This window comes from Anastrepha ludens, chromosome 6 (assembly GCF_028408465.1).
Source record: "Anastrepha ludens isolate Willacy chromosome 6, idAnaLude1.1, whole genome shotgun sequence".
NCBI lineage: Eukaryota > Metazoa > Arthropoda > Insecta > Diptera > Tephritidae > Anastrepha > Anastrepha ludens.
Genome location: NC_071502.1, coordinates 26,975,227 through 26,997,247, shown reverse-complemented (window position 1 = coordinate 26,997,247; position 22,021 = coordinate 26,975,227). Strand labels below are relative to the sequence as shown.

At 35.1% G+C, this 22,021-nt stretch overlaps 1 protein-coding gene across 7 annotated transcripts in view; it reads left to right on the top strand.

Annotated features, from left to right (window-relative positions):
* Nucleotides 1-1,098: 1,098 nt before the first annotated feature.
* LOC128867855 (kinesin-like protein KIF13A) overlaps nt 1,099-22,021 on the top strand; it is a 113,865-nt gene continuing 92,942 nt past the window's right edge. For 2 of the 7 annotated variants that reach the window (XM_054109413.1, XM_054109406.1), the window contains exons 1-2: nt 1,099-1,336; nt 3,426-4,360. In XM_054109413.1, coding sequence (XP_053965388.1) covers nt 4,306-4,360 — 55 coding nt within the window. In that variant the 5' untranslated portion in view covers nt 1,099-1,336; nt 3,426-4,305. The other 5 variants (XM_054109407.1, XM_054109408.1, XM_054109409.1 and 2 more) reach the window with 5 other exon arrangements.

The following is a 22,021-nucleotide window of genomic DNA, read 5'->3' as shown; positions in this document are numbered from 1 at the left end:
TTCACTATTTTTGGAGGTGATGATTCATCGAAGGCCAAAGAATAATTTAACTAATTTTTTAATTAATTAAAAACCACAAAAGTTCTATCGAATCTAAGTGTTGGTTGACCGGGTTTTTTTCTCATTATCGTTCCTTTGATAGTTCTTCCCTCACGCACACTTATTTTGCACGGTATTACAGGAACATGGATTTAGAAGACATTTGTAATAATAGAATTTTTATAAAATTCGTAGTATTATTGAGTAAAAATAGCTTTAAATCAAGTCTTGAATTAATGACTGTTTATAAGTGAATATTGTTACTTTTCTGTGTTTGTATTTAAGTAAAATAAGCGTCTGTAATAGGACATTTTTTTAAGCGTATGCAGAAATTAAGCATTTTTAACGTTAAATATCGTTATTAATTTTTAATCGTAATTTATTAAAAGTACTACAAATTAAAACGCTGATATAGTGACCACATTTGTGCTTTATAATTTTTAAATTTGATCCACGCACTTAGACATTATAAGAAAATTTATCGTGGTAGCAATGGAAAGCCAACCACTTGCAAGAACCTGAGGAGCAGGAAAAAAACTCTTTGGTATTAAATTTATAAACCATTAACACATTATTTTTTACCCATATTGAATTGTATCCCATTGCTTGTCTTCACTTGAGAAATGATTCATGCATATGCGGCTCAGGTTCGGGTTGTATTCTTCTTCCGTGCAGCAGCAATGAATCCACTATTCCAATAAAGCCGCGTCCAATGATAAATTCAAAGAACTTACACATTTATCGGCTGTGCGTTTCTCGCTGGCACAGTTGTGAATTGCACATCTCATTTTAATATACATTTTTATACAAAAAATTCACACTTTCTTCAAATCAACTAATCCCTTCACATTTTCCGCCGAGCGCCTGACAACGCTCTGATGTGGGCTATGCCTTTACATTCTGTCTATCGTGAAACAAACCCAGCTGTAATAAAATTACTAAACTGCTTTGTTATGGAAAATTTGTATTTATTCCCTCACTGAACACACATCTTTGTGTTCTTCTTGCTTGCTCATTCGCTCAAAGTACGCTACCAGTAGATGTCGCGTGACACAGTTGGCTTGCGTTTGGTTGAATTTCGTCTGCGACTCCAGGCAGAAGCAGTAGCAACACCAGTAGAAATAAAGGTTGTCTATAAAGAGTCTATCCGTCAAACATGGCGCTCGTGTCAAGTGTTTTTCTTTTATACGTCGCTATTTTACCTGCTAAAGAATTGTGAAAAATTGCAATAAAACACTAGAATTATTTGCAAAAACTTGTTATATACGTGTCCATAAGCAGTAAATCGATATTGAATGTACGCGTAAAGTGTTAGTGTGTTGAATTAATGTGAAAATTAGCAAATTTTAGGTGTTGAAGCAAATAAAGCAAATTGCCAAAGCAGCGATAAAATCGATTCATAAAGCCAGTGAAGGAATATATGAGAAAAATTGTGTGCGTGTGTGTGTAAGAAGAGGAAGAGAGAGCAAAAGTTAGCGCAAAAGAGCATAGAAGTGATAGTTGTTGTTGTGTGGAAGGGTGTTGGTGGGACGCAGGAGCTGTGCTTTTTCATTCTTCTTCTGTTGAGTTGTGTATTTGGTATTTGCCGGGGCAGGCGATGGGCGAGCAGTCAAAAGCCAAAAACAACTACATACTACGCTTGAAAGATAGCAATAAAAAAACAAACACCAAAGGAAGAATAAAGAACGTGTGTAGAGTGTGAGAGAAAGTAAAGTGATTTTGTGTATGTGTATTTATGTTTTCAGTCCCCATTGCGATTTATATGCGCTTTTTTGCGAACATTTTGTGTTTCTTTGCCCCCCTTTGAAATGCGGTTTGTATTATTTTCTTTCAAACTATTGCAAATATTGGAGGGTGGTGGCGGTGGTGATGGTGATGGGGATGGGGATGACGGTTCAAAGTAGTCATGCAATTACGCCTGCTCCTAATGCGGATTTAGTGTGGTAGTGGGCCACAATTGGCCTAGTGCATTGTGAAGCTGTGAAAAAGTGGAGCGCTGCTTCCGATGAATAGCAGATTAGGCGCCGCCACAAAGAAAATTCGCATATGGAAAGAGAAAATAAATGTGAACAAAGAACTTTTATTTAATACTCGTAGTGTCATATACATACTGATAAAAAAAAAAAAATATTAAGAAATTTCGACCTATACTTGGGCTTGTGCAATTAATTACACGGAATTTGCTGCTTTAATATTCAAGTGATGTGGTAATGAATAGGAAAACATTCTAATTTGAAGCAAATATTAGTTGGAATTACTAGAGCAAATATATAAAAAATACATACCTAAAATGAAGTGTACCAGGCTAAACAAACGAACGCTTGGTTGGCACGCGAACTGCGCACCTTGCTGCGCGAATTGATGTCCTTCAACAATCAACACACCAACGAGCAGACGAGCCATAGCAGCACGTCTTCGAAACTACAGCTGCGTTACTTTTTTCGCTTTGTATTCTGTTTATGAAGACAATTTTGGTGCGAGTAGTTTGAAAAAAGCAAAAAAAAAAAAAAAACAAATTTTATAAGTGAAGTTTTAGCAAATTACAAATGTGAATGAAAGACATGCGAAAAATTATAACAAATTGTGGCGCTTGTGCGAAATCTTTAAAACTTGACCAACCTTTCGTGCTGTTGTTAGCCTAACTCTGTTAGAGAGAAAACTCCACTGCTATATCTGCATTACAGCGGGACTGACGAATTGTCAAGACAGAATCAGGCACTTTTAATGGTCTTAAAAAGCATATGAGACAACAAAAATTTATGTAGACAATACTCCATTAATTAATAGCAATGCTGCAACTATAAAAAGCCACACTTCCAATTGGTTTGCTGTCCACAAAACAGCAATAATTTAATAAAAGGCTGCAATGAAACGTCCGTCGCTTTGGTGTTGCGCGGTACTGAACTGGCGAAAGAAACTTCGCGTGTCTTGCGTAAACATTCATATGCATATTTTTATTTCGAGGGTAGATATTTTATTACATTTCGTTAACATATTTAGATTCTAGTCTGTTGGTAGGCACAATAAGTGTGGGTATATATACACACTTTTCACCTATTCACTCAATAACCCATCCCTTTTAATTAAATTGAAACGCTCATACGACTGAGTCACCTGAAAAAGAAAACAAACCAAAAAACTGTCAAGCCATATTTGCTTGTCCATCATCGTCAAGACCAAAACAAAAAATTAATGCGACAGCCAGTTTGAACCATTCCCACCAGCACCCGTACGGCAGCAGTAGGCGGCTTAGTGCCTGACATTCGCGTGTGTGCTCCTCTACTTCATTATTTTGCTGCATTTGTGCTTCAATGCCTGCGAACGAGTCCTCGCTTTGGCCTGTAGCAGTGGGCGCAAAGTGTTAATAAATTTTATTCACTGTTTAGGTATATTTTCTATGTCGTCGAAGCAGTTGAATGCATTGAAATATGTCCGGTTTATGTGAAAAAAGAAAGAACTAAAACGCAAAAGCATAAAACTAAAAAAGAATCAAAGGATTTAAGTCCAAATATAAAATATTCCAAACAACGCAGAAGTAATCCATTCAAGTTTCATTTGATTTTTGTGTAATAAAAAAAAAAGTGGGGAAGGTGCGGCGCAGTGCTTAGAGTATCGCTTTGTGATGCATACGAAGCAAAGGCTAATAACAAATATAGTATTTCGCTAGTTGTTGTTAACGCGTCGCAAGGCTCCAACGTCGACTTCGTCACTCGTTTGCTACGCCGTTCGCCATTCAACGTTGTCGTGCTGTTTGGCGTTCTCACTTATCGCACATCCGACCGTCATTCATATCGTCAACGTTGTTTCCGTTGTCGTCAAAGTCAACAACAATAATAACTACAACAACAACTGGAACGTTAACAACACTCACCGACTGCTTGTTGGGGGGTGGAGCACGTCAAGTGCGGCGTTCGCCGGAGGATATATTCACAAGCAAAACTATTCACTGTACTCCCACAGCGCCCCAGCGCCGCAGCGATAGAATAGCAGCCGTCTTTGGAGGCCGCGGCATTCAGTGGGGCACCACCACCACCAGCAGTAAGGCCAAGCGGCGGTTCACACAAACTCAAAAACTCTGTTTCGCGCGCGTTATTCAGAGCTGTTTTTGTTTTTGTGGGTAATTTCTGCGTTTTCGCCATTCCATGCTTTGTGGAATTAAATCCGCATAGCCACAGAAAAACTCGAGTATACATAAAATCGCACATTGGCGTGGAGAGTGTAAACAGGCTTACACCAAAAGGAATATATACTTAACAAAAGTACACCATGTCAACTGATAAAATCAAAGTTGCTGTGAGGGTGCGACCCTTCAATCGTCGCGGTAAGTCTAACCCAGTACACTATGATTATTCATTACATGATTAAATATGTACATATGTATGTATGTAAGTGGTCTATGCACCACTTGCTGCATGAATTCGTATATCTTATTAACATATTTGTACACGTGCATACCTACATACATATTTTTCTTTGCTCCTAAAAATTATATAATCTGTGCTAAATGCAAGAAGTTATTAAGTACAATTTTTCGTTTTGCAGGGGAGATCTTTCATAGTTAAAACTATTTATTTTTAAATTGTCTTGATTTTAGTGCAGGTTACTAACTTCCTTACAACGAAGGTATGCGTTTTGACCATCCCTTGGGCACCGGCGTCTGGCCAGACTGGCTTTTTCGACTTTGGACGTGAATTTAACATATTTCTTTTATAGCTAACCACTTGAGCTTCCAGGTAGCTTCCTAAAGTTTTATGTTCTATCGATTTATGTAAATAACCTTTTAAAAAGCTTTTGAAGCACATTCCTATTTATGATAAGAAAGTATATAAGACACCTTGGCATACCAAACGGCTTAGGCATCTAAAGAATCTAAAAAGCAAATTTTCTATACTGTATAAAAGGTCTGGAGACCCAATGCACAACTCAAAATTTCATTGCCATTTAAAAGAATTTAACTGTTTGAACAAGTTCTTATATAGAAATTACATCTTGAATTTCGAAAAGTCTTGCTCAACGGTGCCAAACAATGTTTTTTATAATGGTAAATATGCAAATTCTGCCATAGAATCTGCCAATTTATTTGCCGACTTTTTTTTGCTCTAATTTTGAACCCGACTTAGACTTCGATTCTAGTTTGCCCTCTAATAGTTTTTCACCTCTTAATTTTGGGACATTGTGCCTATCTGTTACCGATGTCGTCAAGGGTATTATAAAGCTCAAGTCTACATCGAAAACTGACTCGGATGGCCTTTCGGGCATCTTGCTGAAGAACCGCTTGTGTCTCGCTGAGCCTCTTACAATTATATTTAATAAATCGTTGTCCTCCGGTATCTTTGTTGACGACTGGAAATTTACTTCCGTTACGCCTATATTTAAGAGTGGAAATAAAAACGATGTTAGCAATTACAGACCGATTTCGAAGCTTTCGTCTGTCTCAAAACTTTTTGAGATAACAGTGAATAATAAGTTACATTTTGCTGTCAAAGGCCTAATATCGTCCAACCAGCATGGTTTCGTTGCAAGTCGCTCCACTGTCACTAATTTGTCTATTTTCAATGATTTCTGCATTTTAGCCTTCTAGAACAGATCTCAAGTTAATACAATTTTTACAGACTTCTCTAAAGCGTTTGACAAAGTATCGCACCGAATACTTTTGTCGAAGCTTGCGTCATTGGGTATACACTCCACGTTCTTGTCGTGGATCAAATCAAATCATAGGCACTGCGTTGTAGTCGTTGATAATACGACATCCCGTGCATTTATTGCGTCCTCTGGTGTCCCACAGGGAAGTATTCTAGGACCCCTTCTCTTTATACTCTTTTTAAACGATATTGGTTCTTGCTTTTCTTTTGCTGAACACTTGTTGTATGCTGATGATCTTAAAATATTTGCGGTGATTAACAGTGTTAGTGACTCTGAAAAGTTGCAAGCCGACTTGCACAATGTCCGGAACTGGTGCTATTTAAACCGTTTGTCACTAAATATAAGCAAATGCTTTCACGTAAAATATGCTAAATCAAGCAATACTTTGCATACTTCGTATAGTATTGCTGGCTACCTTTGCAATCCGTTGAGGAAATTAAAGACTTAGGCGTTATTTTCGACTCTAAGCTGAATTTCACCAGCCTTGTTAACCACGTCATAAGACGATCATATGCGATGCTAGCATTCGTACGCCGAAATTGTTCTGCATTTACCAACCCACACACTCTCAAAACATTGTATTGTGCTTTTGTTAGATCAAGATTAGAGTATGCCGCTGTTATTTGGAGACCGTACCAAATAGGTCTGTCTAATCGGATTGAGAGAGTTCAGAAAGTTTTTCTTCGTTTTGCGCTCCGATCTTTAAACTTTTCTGAACCTGTACCATCGTACCGCTCTCGATGTTTATTGATTGACTTAAAGCCACTTGATAGCAGACGATCTATTCTATCGTGCTCATTTATTATTCGTATCATTTCTAGATCTATTGATTGTCCTTCCCTTTTAAGTAAAATTCAATTTAATATACCCAATATGAGGCTCCGACAGTACAAAACCTTTAAAATTGGCTTCTCGAGAACCAACTACGGGGTAAATGCTCCGATTCCTAGGGCATGTGCAGATTTAAATATGCTTTTCAATTATTCTGGTGTTGATTTTACATAGCCGTATGGCATCTTAGTCAATCATCTTAAATCGTTCTTTTCTTAGTAACTACTAAACTATTGCACATTAGCTTAATATAGTCTGTAAGAATGTATCCATTCAAAGACAATAAATAAATATATAAAAATAAATAAATAAAAAAGTATCCACAAACATCACGAAAAAAGGCCAGATCCGGGTGCCCAACGAAAGGTTTTAAAATGGGTGTCCACCGGATGGTAAATCCTGAATTTAATTTATGCGGTATGAGTTAGACACCGTAACATTTGATTTGGTTCATCCCACAGCGCCAGTTCTGCTTCCCAAAAGTGGCCCACTGAACACTTTATATCATAACCTCAAACTTTATATCAAGAAAGGTGAGATTCTTACCCATTTAAAGTTTGAGAATAGGTTAAAATCGTTTCGATCTCAAGGCCTCTAAGCATCGAATCATTCGCTTTACTAGATAAGATTATTTTACATAAACTTATAAAAAACGACTTATGACAATTTAAGGTGATTTCAAATAATTATTCCTGTTTGGTTTAAGCTCTCGTTCCTCGACACAATTTTATATACCAGGTTGTTTAATAAAGTTTGCGGTTCGATAAGTTAGGTTAGTTTATGATGGTAGTCGGTCCGTACGACCAACTGATTTAGACCTTACGGGTCCGTGCGACACGGGAACCTTGTTCTTTTATCTTCATTCCAGACAGTTCTGTAAGAGAATTGAAAAAGCGTTTACTTAGACGACCTACTCTGATTTTAGCTAAGGCTGGACAATTCCAAAGGAAGTGCTCTACTCCTCTTCATCTCTACAATTTCTACAATATTCATGGCGAATACTCCTCAAGGAATGCCTGCCAAATAGCCAATGACTGGTGACACTAGCCACGACCTTCGAGATATAATCTCTTGAGAGGCTAAGCAATTCCTTTGTCTTTTTCTTGTTTATTTGTGGCAATGCGGTTCGATAAGAAAACCACAATTTTATGGCTTGAAATACACTTTATTACTCAGTATAGTCTCCCGGAACATCAACGAAGTTGTTCCAACGAGATTTCAATTTATGAATTACATCGCTGAAGTGAGAATCTGGAAGGGCTGCAAAATATGCTTCCACAGCTTTTATGACCTCATCTTCTGATGAAAAACGCTTTTCACGCATGCATTTTTTTAGGTTTTCAAACAGTTGGCAGTCGCTAGGGGTCAAATCTAGTGAATACGGGGGATGCTCCAACAATTCGAACTGTAATTTCTGGATTTTAGCCATTGTCAAAATGCCCTTGCGACACGGTGCGTTGTTCTGTTGAAAAATAATTTTTTTCTTTTGCAAACTGCGTATTTTTTTCACGAATTTTTTCCTTCAGCTGGTCTAAAAGATTACAAAAATATTCAGAATTTATTGTTTTACCAGTTTGCAAGTCAACCACAAACAAAATTCCTTTTGCATCCCAAAAAACTGATCCTTTTTTGGCCAATTGATCGATTTCTAGACACGAACTCGTTTTGGAGCCCAAGAACCATGTTCACACCAGTCTTTTGCCCTTGGTTTTGATTAGGGAGCGTGTTGATAGGCCCATATTTCATCCATGGTGATGAACCGACGCACAAAATGCACTTTATTTGTTCGAAAACACTCTAAATGTTGCTGAAAAAGTTGCATTCGAATGTGTTTTTGTTCCGTTGCTAGCGAATGCGGCACCCATTGCGCACACACCTTTCTGAAACCCAATACTTCAGTCAAAGTATTGCTTACACTGCCCAATGAGAATCCTAAGGCTTCTACTGAATCTTTTTCAATCACTTGATGATTTTCCAATACGATTTCCTGCATTTTCTCTACGATTTCTCGTGTTATTGCTGTTTTTGGACGTGGATCGTCTTCAAGGCTTGTACGACCACATTTAAATTCAGCAACCCATTTTTCTTCTGTACTAATTGATGGCGAAAAGTCCTTATAGACTCTCAACATTCGACCACAAATTTCCTTTGCTTTTAAACCTTCCAAAAATAAAAATTCAATCATTGCGCGTTACCTGATTTATTTCCACTTTAGAAAATACTGGGACACGTCGCTACTACGAGTAAATGGCTTGTAAACAAAGAATGAATGGACAGATTGAAATGAAACTTCGCGTACGTTTATATGAAGAGTGTACCAACATAAATCAATATATTCAATCGATCCGCAAAACTTATTGAACAACCTAGTATGCCAAAACTTAAGTTATTCGAATCGCGATTAACACTTCAAGCGCGATATGTAGAAGTTTTCCATATCCGAAATTATGCGTTAGCGTTCTTATCTCTATTTATGCGTAAACCGATTTAAGCAATTTCTTGTTTTCACCACGGTAGATTACACTTGTGTACATACATATGTAGATACGCGCCTGTTTTTATGTCCAATATTTACTCCATGAATAAGTTAGGAGCTTGTCACTCTTGATTATAATTCATAGCCAAAGCTTATTTGCGTACGCCGCTATTAATTCGATGGGACGGCAAAGTTTCCAAGTGGGTACAAGATAATTAAGCAATAAAAATGGGGAGTGAAATGATGAGGGAGGGGGGACGAAGGTAAATATATTATTTTAATGAGTTCCACACGTAAATTTGACAATAAAAATATTGAGGTGATAACCCAAAGTAAAAATCAGTACCATCCTGACTAGGGTTAGTTTGTGACTATTTTAGCTGTACAGAAAACAGCAACAATTTCTTGTACATATAATTGTACAAGGTGGCGCAAAATTAATCATCCAAATTAGTTTTTGAGTAACTTTTTCACTAAATAAAAACATGAGTAGGATTAGCTTTTGATTGTTGTAGCTGTACAGAAAAGACGCAACAATTATTCATGTAATTGTACAAGGTGGCGCAAAATTAATCATCCAAATGGGTTTTTGAGTAACTTTTTTTACTAAATGTAGAAGTGACTGGGTTTAGCCTATGATTCTTGTAACTGTACAGAAAAATAATTTTTATAATTGTACAGGGTGGTGCAAAATTAATCATCAAAATTGGTTTTCGAATAAATTTTTTACTAAATAAAAAAAATGACCGGGATTAGCTTGTGATTGTTGAAGCTATACAGAAAAAACGCAACAATTATTTTTACAATTATACAAGGTGGCGCAAAATTAATCATCCAAATTGGGTTTCGAGTAACTTTTCTACTAAATAAAAAAACTACTAGGATTAGCTTATGATTGTTATAGCTTTACAGAAAACAGCAAGAATTTTTTATATAATTGTACAAGGTGGTGCAAAATTAATCGTCCAAATTGGTTTTTGCATAACTTTTATTAAAAGTTTTTAATAACTTTAACAAAATATTTTTTTTTTTTAATTCTGATTAATGGAAATCTTTATTTTCACCTTTACGTCACCACCATTGCTTGCCTGTTTGCGTGCTGCAGTTGTCTATTTCACGCGTGTCAAAATTGTAGATCTTCCGATAGGGTGATTAATTTTGCGCCACCTTGTAGAATGCTCCTGTGATTACAGCTACTCGACAAATAAGGAACATTTCTTGGCATGCAGTTTATAGCCCATTAAATTTTTTGGTTTTTTTGAGGTGTCACGCTTTTTCTTCGATACGAAATTGGCAAACACTTTTTTTGTTTTGTTTTTTATTTTGTAGTCACTTGAAATTTGCAAACTGCTTATACTAAAATTGGGATCTAACACTGTTTCAACAGAAAAATTCTAAAAATTCTAGTTAAAATCCTAAATTTTTGATGGAATAAAAAAAAAAACACATAGATGGCGCTAGTTTTATTGCATTCACCTCTTTTTCCGTTAATACTAACCATCAACAGACAGCTGTTCAAATTTCATGATATTTCATTAATTAGTTCGTGAGTTATTGTGCTAAGAGTGGCGCTACTTTTGTTATTTTCAAAACAATGGATCAATAATAATTTCGCGTTCTCATAATACTTTGTTTCTTGATGGGGAAAAATATCGTTCAAGCGAAGCAATGGCTTCAAAAGTGTTGTGGGGACTACGCTCCATCAGAAACAACAATAAAACGATGGTTTGCTGACTTCAAACGTCGACGCAGAGACGCCGACGATGCACAACGCAGTGGACGTCTGGACGTCCAAATGAGGCGGTAACACCAGAAAACATAAAAAGTGTCGATAAAATCATTTTGAGTGATCGAAAAGTGAAGTTGCATGAGTTAACTGACTTCGTAAAGATATCAAAAGAACGCGTTGGCTTCATATTGCATCAGCATTTGAGAAAGCTGTGCTCAAAGAGGGTGCCGCGTATTGCCCAAAAACAAGAACGTGTTGCTGATTCTGACAGTGCTTGACCATGTTTAAACGTGATAAAGCAGAATTTTTGCGTCGATATGTGATAATAGATGAAGCATGGATCCATCACTTCACTCCAGAATAAAAAAAGATCGTTATCTGAGTGGATAGAAACTGGCGCACCTCCTCCGAGCACCCGAAAGCACAAGAAACGGCTGGAAAGGTTATGGTCTCGGTATTTTGCGATATGCGTGGTATAATATTCAACGACTATCTTGAGAAGGAAATACCGAGCATTTGTTAAGCGTCATTCTTCGCAATTCCCTGACCCCTGATCTCACTCAAGATTCTATACTCTTCGTTTCTCCGGTTTAAATTGGAATACGCTGCTGTTATCTGGAGCCTTATCAAGCTGTTCATATCAATCGGCTGGAGAGAGTCCAGAAAATATTGCTACGTTTTGCCTTGCACCTCTTAAATTTTTCTCAATCGATTCCATCTCCAACTCGGATAACCAAGCGGCAATAAAAGCGATCAAATAATATTGGCCATCATTCAAAAATGCCCATGAATGCAAGGAAGCAATTAAAAAGCTCGCTCGTAATCGCAGACTTTGCGTATATTGCGTTCCGGAGCATAAAGGCATAGAGGGAATTGAGATAGTGGACGATATGGATATAGATGGCGCGAGACTTGCAGGTGATCAAATTAGTCAGGTACTTAAACCCCTCCGCACAATTCGAAAAGAACTAGAGGATTATACGTTGAGAAAAGCTAAAGGCAGACGGCTTAGTTTAACCAATTGCAGGTAACAATGATGCCCTATGCCCCACGAGGGATTAACGACCTGAAGAGAAAAAGGTAACAAGGCATACTGAATCGGTTATATCGTTCGATAGAAGGAGCTGTAGAACTTTAGTTGATCTACTAACCGGTCACTGCCTAGTTGCAGCTCCTGCTTACAAGCTAAATCCAACTCTTAAGGCCGGCGGGCCAATTAGATGTCCTAAATTCAGTAGTTTTCGCGAAGCGTTGTAGGATGAGAAAAAAAACAATTAGCCAAATGAAGTTTTGGGGATAGTTTAATATATATTTGAACTAAAAAAAAATGTGTACAATCTCCAACAATATATTGTAAGCCGAGTTATCAATAGATTCCCAGAGCGCCTTGCCACTGAAGTATCCAACTTCTGTACAAGATACAACTTGCAATTTTCATCTGAAAACAAAAAAAAAAGATTATTAATTTTGATGTAATTATCTTCGATGTGAACTAAGGAAATTGGGAGAGACACGTAAAATTCGAATTTTTGGGGAAGGTAGAAAAAAAAGTGGTTTTTCAAGGAAAAAAAAAACCCTTCAACTGGGTAAAAAAGTCGCTTAAAAAAAGTTTTTGGATGTTTTTTTTAGTTCACATAGAAGAGAAAACAATACTGAAGATAACGCATTTTGAATGAAATGGATAGCTCGTTTAGTTTTTTTGCAATCGTGTACATAAATTAGGTAAAATCGTGAAAATGAAAAGCCGAGAAACAAACACTTACAGAGACGTACACAGAAACAATGCACTACAACAATAAGCGCACGGTTGCTCGACGCCGCACTACGCTCGGCTTTGTAGCTCTGCAAATACTTGGAATTTAACTCTGAAAATTTGTGTCTCATGTTCTTGAATATCTAAGCTATTGATTTCAGGAAAAAAAAAATCGATTTTTTTGACCTTTTAATTGGCCCGCCGGCCTTAACGATGCTTGCAGGAAATGTTATGAGCCGGGTACAAGAGAAACCCTGGATCATCTCCTATGCTGCAGTCTGGTTCTCTCGAAAACTAGACTATGTTACCTGGGTGCTCTCAGTTTTGAAAGACTAGAATGTATCGCTGAACTGCAGCTTGAGCGAGTCCTAAAATTCGCGAACAGGACGCATCTTGAGTAACATATTTTCGCTATATATACAAAAAAAAAAAAAAAAAATAAAAATAAAAAATTAAAATAAAAAAATTAAAAAAATAAATAAAAAAATAAAATAAAATAAAAAAAATAAATAAAAAACAAAAAAAAAAATTAAAAACAAAAACAAAAAATAATAATAAAAATAAAAGAAAATTTTAAGAAAAATAAAAATAAAAAAAATTTTATCTGATGGACCAAAATGGTCTCTCCGTGGCTTCGGCCAGTATAACCTAACCTAACCTAGAAATCTTCGCAAATTTCATATTTTTCGTATAGGCTTAAATAAAACGCTGTAGAAGCTAATGCTCCAATTAATCGAGCTTTGACCCCGAGTTGAATTATTTTAAAAAATTTTTAGTGCTAGACTTATTGGATTCAAAACCAATACTCTATAATAAAGTTGAAAACCCTAAGTGTTGTTATTTTGATATTCAAAGAAAAATGCTATTTTTTATAATAGAAATGATCGGATGTTTATTTCATTATAAAGAGCAAGGTATGCCGTTAATAGTGGAAAATAACATAAGGTAAATGACCACCCCGACCTCGCTTACAGGACAATATCCTTTTCATGAAATTTTCCATAACCGAATTGCAAAGTGGCTGCTCTATGTCCTCGATAACCTCACGAATTCCATCTTTGAGGTCGTGAATCGACCTTGGGCTGTTGGCGTAGACCTTCTCTTTGACGTGGCCCCAAAGAAAAAAGTCACAAGGTGTTAAATCACAAGTTCTCGGTGGCCAACTGTGATCACCTCTTCGAGAGATAACACGGTCCGGAAACTTTTCCCGTAAAATATCAATGGTTTCGTTGCTTGTGTGGCACGTAGCGCCGTCTTGTTGAAAATAAACGTTGTCCAAATCAATACCATCCAATTCCGGCTATAAAAAAACGTTAATCATCGATTGGAAAACCCTTTAGATTGACGTACTATTGTGTAATAATTTAGTATAAAAAAATTTTTATTTTTTAATTTTTCCTAATGTCTGTACCATTTCACTCTAGACTTAAATAAATAGGCAACTCAAGAAAATGTTGTGCCGCTATTTTAGATGAAAAACTATGAAGTTGCCTTGTCCCTTATGACTACATATTTCGCTTAGTGTACATCTGCGTGCGTTGCATGTTTTTCTCAAGCTATTATAAATATTTACCTATTTCTAATACCACAAAAACGATTTATGTACATGAATAATGTATGGCGTTAGGTTGGTCCTGGAAAATATCATCAAGATCAATATCGAATAGTTTCATTGCGGTATTAAATTATTGCATTTAATAACAAACTAAACTAGCGACATTTTGTTTTTGGTGGATATCAAATGTACGGTTGGTAGCATCGCTATAAACTACAACACGCATTTCAGGGCAATAAATTACCCCACATTTATGACTACTTAAAGAAGGGCATTTGGTCATAAATAAGTAAGTCCTAATAATTCATGCTTTGTCATTTTATTTCACATATTTTTGTTTTATTTTTTTTTTGTTATTGTTTCTCAAAGTTACAGCAAAAATATTACATTTGTAACGATTTGGCAACGATTCCTTATCTACAATCAAAGCACACAGGCTATATGCAGTATTACACTTGCCAACAATTTTTTGCAGGTTTGCTTAGGGAAGTAAACAGACAGTGCTGAGAAAAATTCTAGAAATCATTTAAAGGGTTAGACTACTTTGGTTCAAAAAACAAAAAGTTTAAAGACTCACCTAGGACTTCGAAACTGAAAAATATTTGTGTTAAGCCGATTTATTTAAAATTTGAAATACGTATTTAAAAATAAAATGTTCCAAAAAATATGTAGGATTTTTTTATACCTGACCTTTATATACTATAGTTTTTATATATATCTAAATGAGCGATATTTGTTATCAAGAATTTTCTGTAACTTTTTTAAAATAAATTTTTTCTTTTTTTTTAGTTTTTTCTAATAATTTTTCTAATTTTTATTTTTTTATTTATTTTTTTTTTTACGTTTTTATATATTTTTTATTACTTTTTGATATTTTCTTATTTATTATTATTTTTTTCGTCTTTTACTTTTTGAATTTAAATAAATTTATAATGATAATTAAGAATTTTCTGTAACTTGTTTTATAATATATATAAATATATATTATATATTTTTTTTTTTAAGTTTTTTTTTATAAATTTTTAAATGTTTTATTTATTAATTTTTTTACATATTTTTTATATTTGTTCTATATATTTTATTTTTTTTTTATATATATATTTTTTTAAAATATATTTTTTATTTATTATTATTTCTTCCGTCTTTTTTTTATTTTATATTTTTTTTATATATTTTATTTATTTTTTTTTTAATATTAGTTTAAGTTTTTTAAAGTTTTTTCTATAAATTTTTTAAATTTTTAAATGTTTTATTTATTAGTTTTTTATATATATTTTTTATATGTTTTTACATAAATTTTTTTATATATATATTTTTTTGTTTTTAAAATATTTTTTATTTATTATTATTTTTTCCGTCTTTTAATTTTTTTATATTTTTTATTTTTATTTTTTTATTTATTTTTTTTTTTTACTTTTTTATATATTTTTTATTACTTTTTTATATTTTCTTATTTATTATAATTTTTTTCGTCTTTTACTTTTTTAATTTAAATAAATTTATAATAATAATTAAGAATTTTCTGTAACTTGTTTTATATATATATTTTTTTCTTTTTTTTAAGTTTTTTTTATAAATTTTTTAAATTTTTAAATGTTTTATTTATTAATTTTTTCTATATATCTTTTATATTTTTTTATATATTTTATTTTATTTTATATATTTTTTTATTTTTTATTATTTTTTCCGTTTTTTAATTTTTTAATATTAGTTTAAGTTTTTTTAATATAAGTTTTTTCTATATTATATTATAAATTTTTAAATGTTTTATTTATTAATTTTTTTATATTTATATTTTTTTATATATATTTTTTTATATATATTTTTTTATATGTATGTATTTTTTTATATATATATACAATATATTTTTTTTTAATATATATTTTTTGTTTTTTAATACATTTTTTTATTTATTATTATTTTTTCCGTCTTTTAATTTTTTAATATTAATTAATTTAATTTAAATTTCACTGGAACCGTTTTTACTGCAGCGCACCGAATGGTTGTAAGCTCTAACAGTAGTATTTTGTAAATCCAAATAAAGTCCAAGTAAATGAAGCAGTCGCATTATTTAAAACAATGCTAATTGTTTTTAAACATGAGTGAGTATTTTACACACTTTTTTTTCAAATTTTGCTGCATTGTTATTTTTTTTTACTGTGAGGTTGGGTTAATAATGCCTTCGCACCATATAGTAACCGTCGCTACTACGTGTGTAGTGATTCCACTAAAAATATCCCTCCTCTTCTCTAGGATTTTTCCCTCCATCCCGGGACTGCATTCCGCATTGCTTCGAAATAGATGCCCAAGATGACATCCTAAGCAGGGCACTTACTTACTCACTCTGCGTCCAGGGTCGCCTGTTTTGAGAAACCTATACGCAATGATCTTCAGCATAAGTTTCCATTTCACGCCTCTGTTTTCGGATAATATCCTCCACAAAATTTGCGACGGCGCTCCATTTTTCTTCGCTCATCATCATTTTCTCGAGCACTTCTTCAGTTGTAAATACACCAATAGCTCGTTAAAGAGCTGTTCTCTCTATGTTACACCTCTCGCATTTAAAGAAGGTGTGCTCCGCATCATCATACTCAGTATATGTAGTATACATAGTATGCAGTTTGGTAGGCTCACTTTTCCCATTCGCCACAAATACTTGCGAAAGGACCCATGTCCGGACAAAAACTGTAATAGTGGTAATAGTTAACCTCACCGTGCTTTCTTTCTACCCTCTGTTTTAGAGCGGGTATTAGTCTCGCTGTCCATCTACCGTACCGTTCAGAGTTCCATCTTGCCTGCCAAAGTGTTATAAAAACAATGAAAATGTCAAGGAAGCTCAAGGTGAATATATTAAAGATGATATCACAAAGATGATAGATTTACCAGGTTTGCTATTTAGCTATGGTGAAAGAGAAATATGTTCCCCTATGGCTGTCACGTCACTTTAGAGATTCGGCAGCCGAATTCCGCACGACCATTTCACATGCTTTCACACACTCGTCGAAGCAGTCGTTGTTCAGACGGCAACGAAGTGTCAATGGTTGATTTTTTTTTCGTATATCACCAACACAAACTCATTTGTAAACACGCGACGTCAGCTCAACCGCTGATTCTGCCGAATTCGCTCAGAGCCGCATAACGGTCTGTTAAAGAGCACACCTCAAAAAATCATCCATCACGGTGATATCAGTAGACCAACATAATTTTGTTCGCCGAGATGACGGGGTATATCGGACAAGATACAATCAAGAACTCGATGCAGTGATTTAAAATGGCAATATAAAATAAAATAAATAATTGGCGCGTACACTTCTGTTAGGTGTTTGGCCGAGCTCCTCCTCCTATTTGTGGTGTGCGTCTTGATGTTGTTCCACAAATGGAGGGACCTACAGTTTCAAGCCGACTCCAAACGGCAGATATTTTTATGAGGAGCTTTTTCATGGCAGAAATACACTCGGAGGTTTGCCATTGCCTGCCGAGGGGCGACCGCTATTAGAAATGGCAATATGCTTTATAAAAATTCCAACCAGATGGCTGGGACACATTTACAGAATGTCCAAATGGAGAACTGCCAGCATAGCGTTCCATAGGCCAGTGGTTGAACGGAGGAGAGGTCGACGGAGACCAAACAAACGCTTGATTGATGAGGTCACAGTCGACTTACGACTTGCGGAGAAAGGGGATCGCAAACTGGAAAGGCGTAGCAGCGGTTCAATCGAAGTGGAGAACAGTATTTGTGGATCTGCAATGATCTGCACAATACTGTAGTGCTCTTCATGATGATGATGTCGATGAAATATCGCAAGGTCGTTCCACTCGCACCATCGTCGTTTGTTTTTAACTCCAAATGCATGTCGGCTATTCAACACAGTTTCTCCTTTTCTTTTTTTTTTTTGTCGTGATTTTCTAATGTACAAAACGTTATTGATAGTCTAGGTTTGGTTAAGTAAAGTGGCCGTTTTACGTCGCACCTAGGCCAAATAGAGACGCCTGGTGATAGGATCCTTACTCAACTTCGTCCTCCTTAAACCATCCTGCGGACTTTATAAACCTAGTTAGCCTAGCTTATTTTATATCTGCAACATCCGCGATGCTGTCCAGAAAAGCGAGCCATGCACCCGCATAGAAGGTGTTCAAGTGTCTCTTCCTCTTCTACCTATTAACAGCCTCTGCAAAAGACAAAATATGGTACTGGCATGACTTCTTATAAGACAATGTCCAGATAGGATTCCTACTTTCCTGTTAAATTTAAGTGGACTGTTGTTGCGACCCATATTCCTTCCTCCATCGCCTTGAGCAAGCAGTTAAAAGATAATTTCTGGTACTTAAGAGCTTAAATTGAAGCCTATAAAAAATGGCAGCGAAACAGTTCGTTAGTTTTTTAGTTCGAAATATTGAAATATTAAAAATGAATCTCAGAAAATAAGCTCTCTTAGTTGAGTAAAGTTGAATACTGATATTGGTGTATTGACCAGTTTACTGCTAAAAAAACATCCGAAGTTTTGTATTGATGAATATTATCTCTTACCGAAAGATTGCCGATAATGTCGTGCCAACACCACAAATAGGAGGTGGGGCTCGGCCAAACAACTAATAAAGGGTGAAAGCCCAATTATTTATTTTTTATTTATATTTATAAATAAATTTTATTTTTATATAATAAATTATATTTTATAAATATGCTTAAAAAACGGCTAAGGTTTCCCATTTATCACTAATAAACGGAAATTCTGTTTCGTCAAATCAATTACAGTTAAAATTGCGACTCTCTTAGACAAAGATCTCAACGATATTTATTGCAGTGCTGAATAAGGACTCTTAACTGTGTATTCAACCTGTTTTGTCTAAGTCCCGATTTACACAGGGAAACATTTTGTTCGTGGGAGAAGGACGGACCATGGAAAAAGAGGGAATTTTGTTTCCTGTACTAGCGACACGCTGTATTCTTCTTATTCGTATTGGCAAACTTAAGGGGTTAGGGGTAGTCAGAATTTTCAAAAATTTTGGATTTTTTTGCGTTTTTTTAAAGTGTAATATCTTAAAAATATTGTGTGAAAATTTGAAGTGAATCTGACAAATACTTTTCGTGTTATTCAACAATTAACAAAGGGCGCTCGGGCGCTCCGGAGCAGCTCGATTACAAAACTTTAAATGCGGTTTTCTCAAAACTGTATTTTTTGAACTGGTGATCCCTGTAACTTAAAACCCGCTTTGTAGATTTCAATAAAATTCATACTGCTTTCGAAAAACACAAAAAACTCGTGCCTAATCGAATGAGTTTTTTTATTTCAAAAATTAATATACAATTTTTTTTCAACCATCAATTGTCGGATTTTTTTTTCTCGAAAAACTGAAAAATATGTCCTGAGACCGTCAAATTGTTAATTTTAACAAAAAAAGCTTTGATCAGGCACAAGATTATCTATTAATAAAACTAATTTCTCTTGTCCGATTGATTTTAGATGAAACTCCAAGGACTTGTGATTATCACCGCAAGGGATTTACGGATTTCATTTTTTTTTTTTTAATTTTGCTAAAGTCATGTCGTAACATGATGTATAAATGCTATGTTTTTATTTTTGTAAAATAAAGCAATTGACCAGCAAAACAAAATTATTGAAAATTGTAATTTTTTGGGCCTCTGACTACCCCTAACCTCTTAAAGAAGTAAACGTCAAAAGCAGCTAATGTTGCCGAAAACAATTTTGCCCGTGTGACTGCAAATAAAACATCACAAGATAATTTCCAGTTACTCCCTTCCAAATGTCTCTGTGTGTGAATCGGGACTAACCTTTGGCTCAACGACCTTGACACCTTCTAATTTTCATGTTTGTTCTACCGGTCAATTACCAGAGTTGCATACTCGTCGGCCTTCCTCACGGGCACAGATTTTCAGCAACATTCTTTACAAGTCTTAATTCCCACTATTTTGTATTCTATTTCCTATTATTTAATGCATCCTGACCAACTGCAAGTTAGCGTTGTTTTCAGTCCGAAATGTGATAACTTACAACAAATTCAATTTCATTCAGCCTTGCATTATTTTGATTTTAATTTGAATTTATTCCTGACCTACTCGGTTAAAGGTTTAAGGGCTTGAATACTAAATTGTTAGACTTTCATATATTTTGCACGCCACTGCAACAAATGCAGCTCCTGCTGGCTCCAGATTTCTCTCCAAAAGCAACGATTGCCTGCCCAATGATGCGAAATGACCGAAAATAATGTAGTTCATTTCCACTTTTTGTGAATTTGGATGTGTAGCAGCGTAGCCACTTCCTTTACTTTTTGCGTCGGCTATTTGGCAACTTCTACGCTTATCGCCTCTATGTTCCATAAATGAAATGGTAGGCAACTCGCCTGTCACACATGAAACTTGCTAGATGTATGTATGTATGTATATGACATCGAGGTAGCTCATAGATTACACTTGGGAGTTCAATGCCCACTTGATTTTGCACGACAAACCAAAAAAAAAAAATAATCAACGGAAATGTCCTATGGGCAGAAAAGAAAGAAGAAAAATTGGCACCAGCTATTTTGTTGTTTTTTTTTCTTCTGCGAATGTGTGCTCCGCACTCAATTTGTTTTTTATTTTCCTGATGGCTTTTATTTTCTTTCCTCTTCTGATCGGTTTTTTTATATGATTTTTGACACTCGATTTTGGTGGTTTATTAGTCAGTCAACTTGCGGCTTCAGCCAGTATGTTTGGGCCAGCAATAAAAAAAGCACAAATAGAGAGTTGAGACCAAGACACATTTGTTTACACAGCTTTCCGGCAATTTTTGTATCTGAAGCGCTGCTGATTCGGATTTGTTTATCAACGCAGAGTTAAATAAACAAGGAAGGGCATTGAATAACGAATGTCTCAGAAAATAAAAAAAAATGGATGTGTGTGTATGTGCAAATGTATGTCTAGTCTTTTTCGAAGCTGGACCATGAACACGTCATGGCTGACGGGTCAATGAGTGGATGAAATCTTCTTTATATTCTTCTACCCAAGTTTTGTTATAGGAAAGGGACCGGGATTGCAGTTTCTTGGCTTATTTAAGGTGACGATTATTTCTTTGGTTCATATTTTCTACAGTTAGTTAGGAAGTAAAAAGGGAACCAAGGGATAGATAGCAAGTAAAAAGGCAACCAAGGGATTTTTCTTTCCTCAAAAGTTGTCGTATCTGTCGTAACAAAAATTTCAAGTCGAGTACAAAGTTTTGCAAAATTATTCGTTTTGTTTGGACGACAAATATTCATAATTAGGATTCTCGAATTTAGATGAAATATGCGACGTTTCGGTCGAATTCTATTGCCGCTTTTAATGGTGGAAAATTTATAATTCGGCGATTGAAGAACTTTTCGTTTCTATTCGTAACAGACTTGAGCAGTTTTTTTTTCAGAAACCGCCCTTGAGGCCAGTTCGTTGACATTTGAGAAAATTTTGTAAATGGCTGAAATGGTGATAATTGCTTGAACTAGATCATATCGATCGCATATTTTAAAATAATTATAGACGAGGGGTCGATCGGGAAGAAAATAACTCCTTTGACTTCCTCGAAACGTGGATACTGGCATTGTTCTGTTGAAATTTAAACTCAGCATCCGCATTCTCTTTCAAATGGTCAAGGAGCATATTATCTAACATCTCAATACGAGTGGGGTTTAATAAGTACCAATGTTAGAAATGAAGACAATTAAAAAAAAAAAAATTAAAAAAAAAATTTTTTTTCAACTTAATCCCCTTTTGGAAAGATACACCCCTCCAAAAAATAGGATTTGTCGAACTCTCCAAAGTACGCATCTGTCTCGGCCATGATTTCCTCGTTTGAACTAAATTTGTTTCCCCACTAGTCATTATTTCATGTTAGGGAACAAATCATAAGGGCAGCAAATCATAACTCAGTTCATGCAGTTTGGCGGCTACAACTCCGGATCAAAGTGCTGGTGCGTTATCGTGGTGAAACAGCACCTTCTTTTCCGCCAAATGCGACCGCGTCTCCT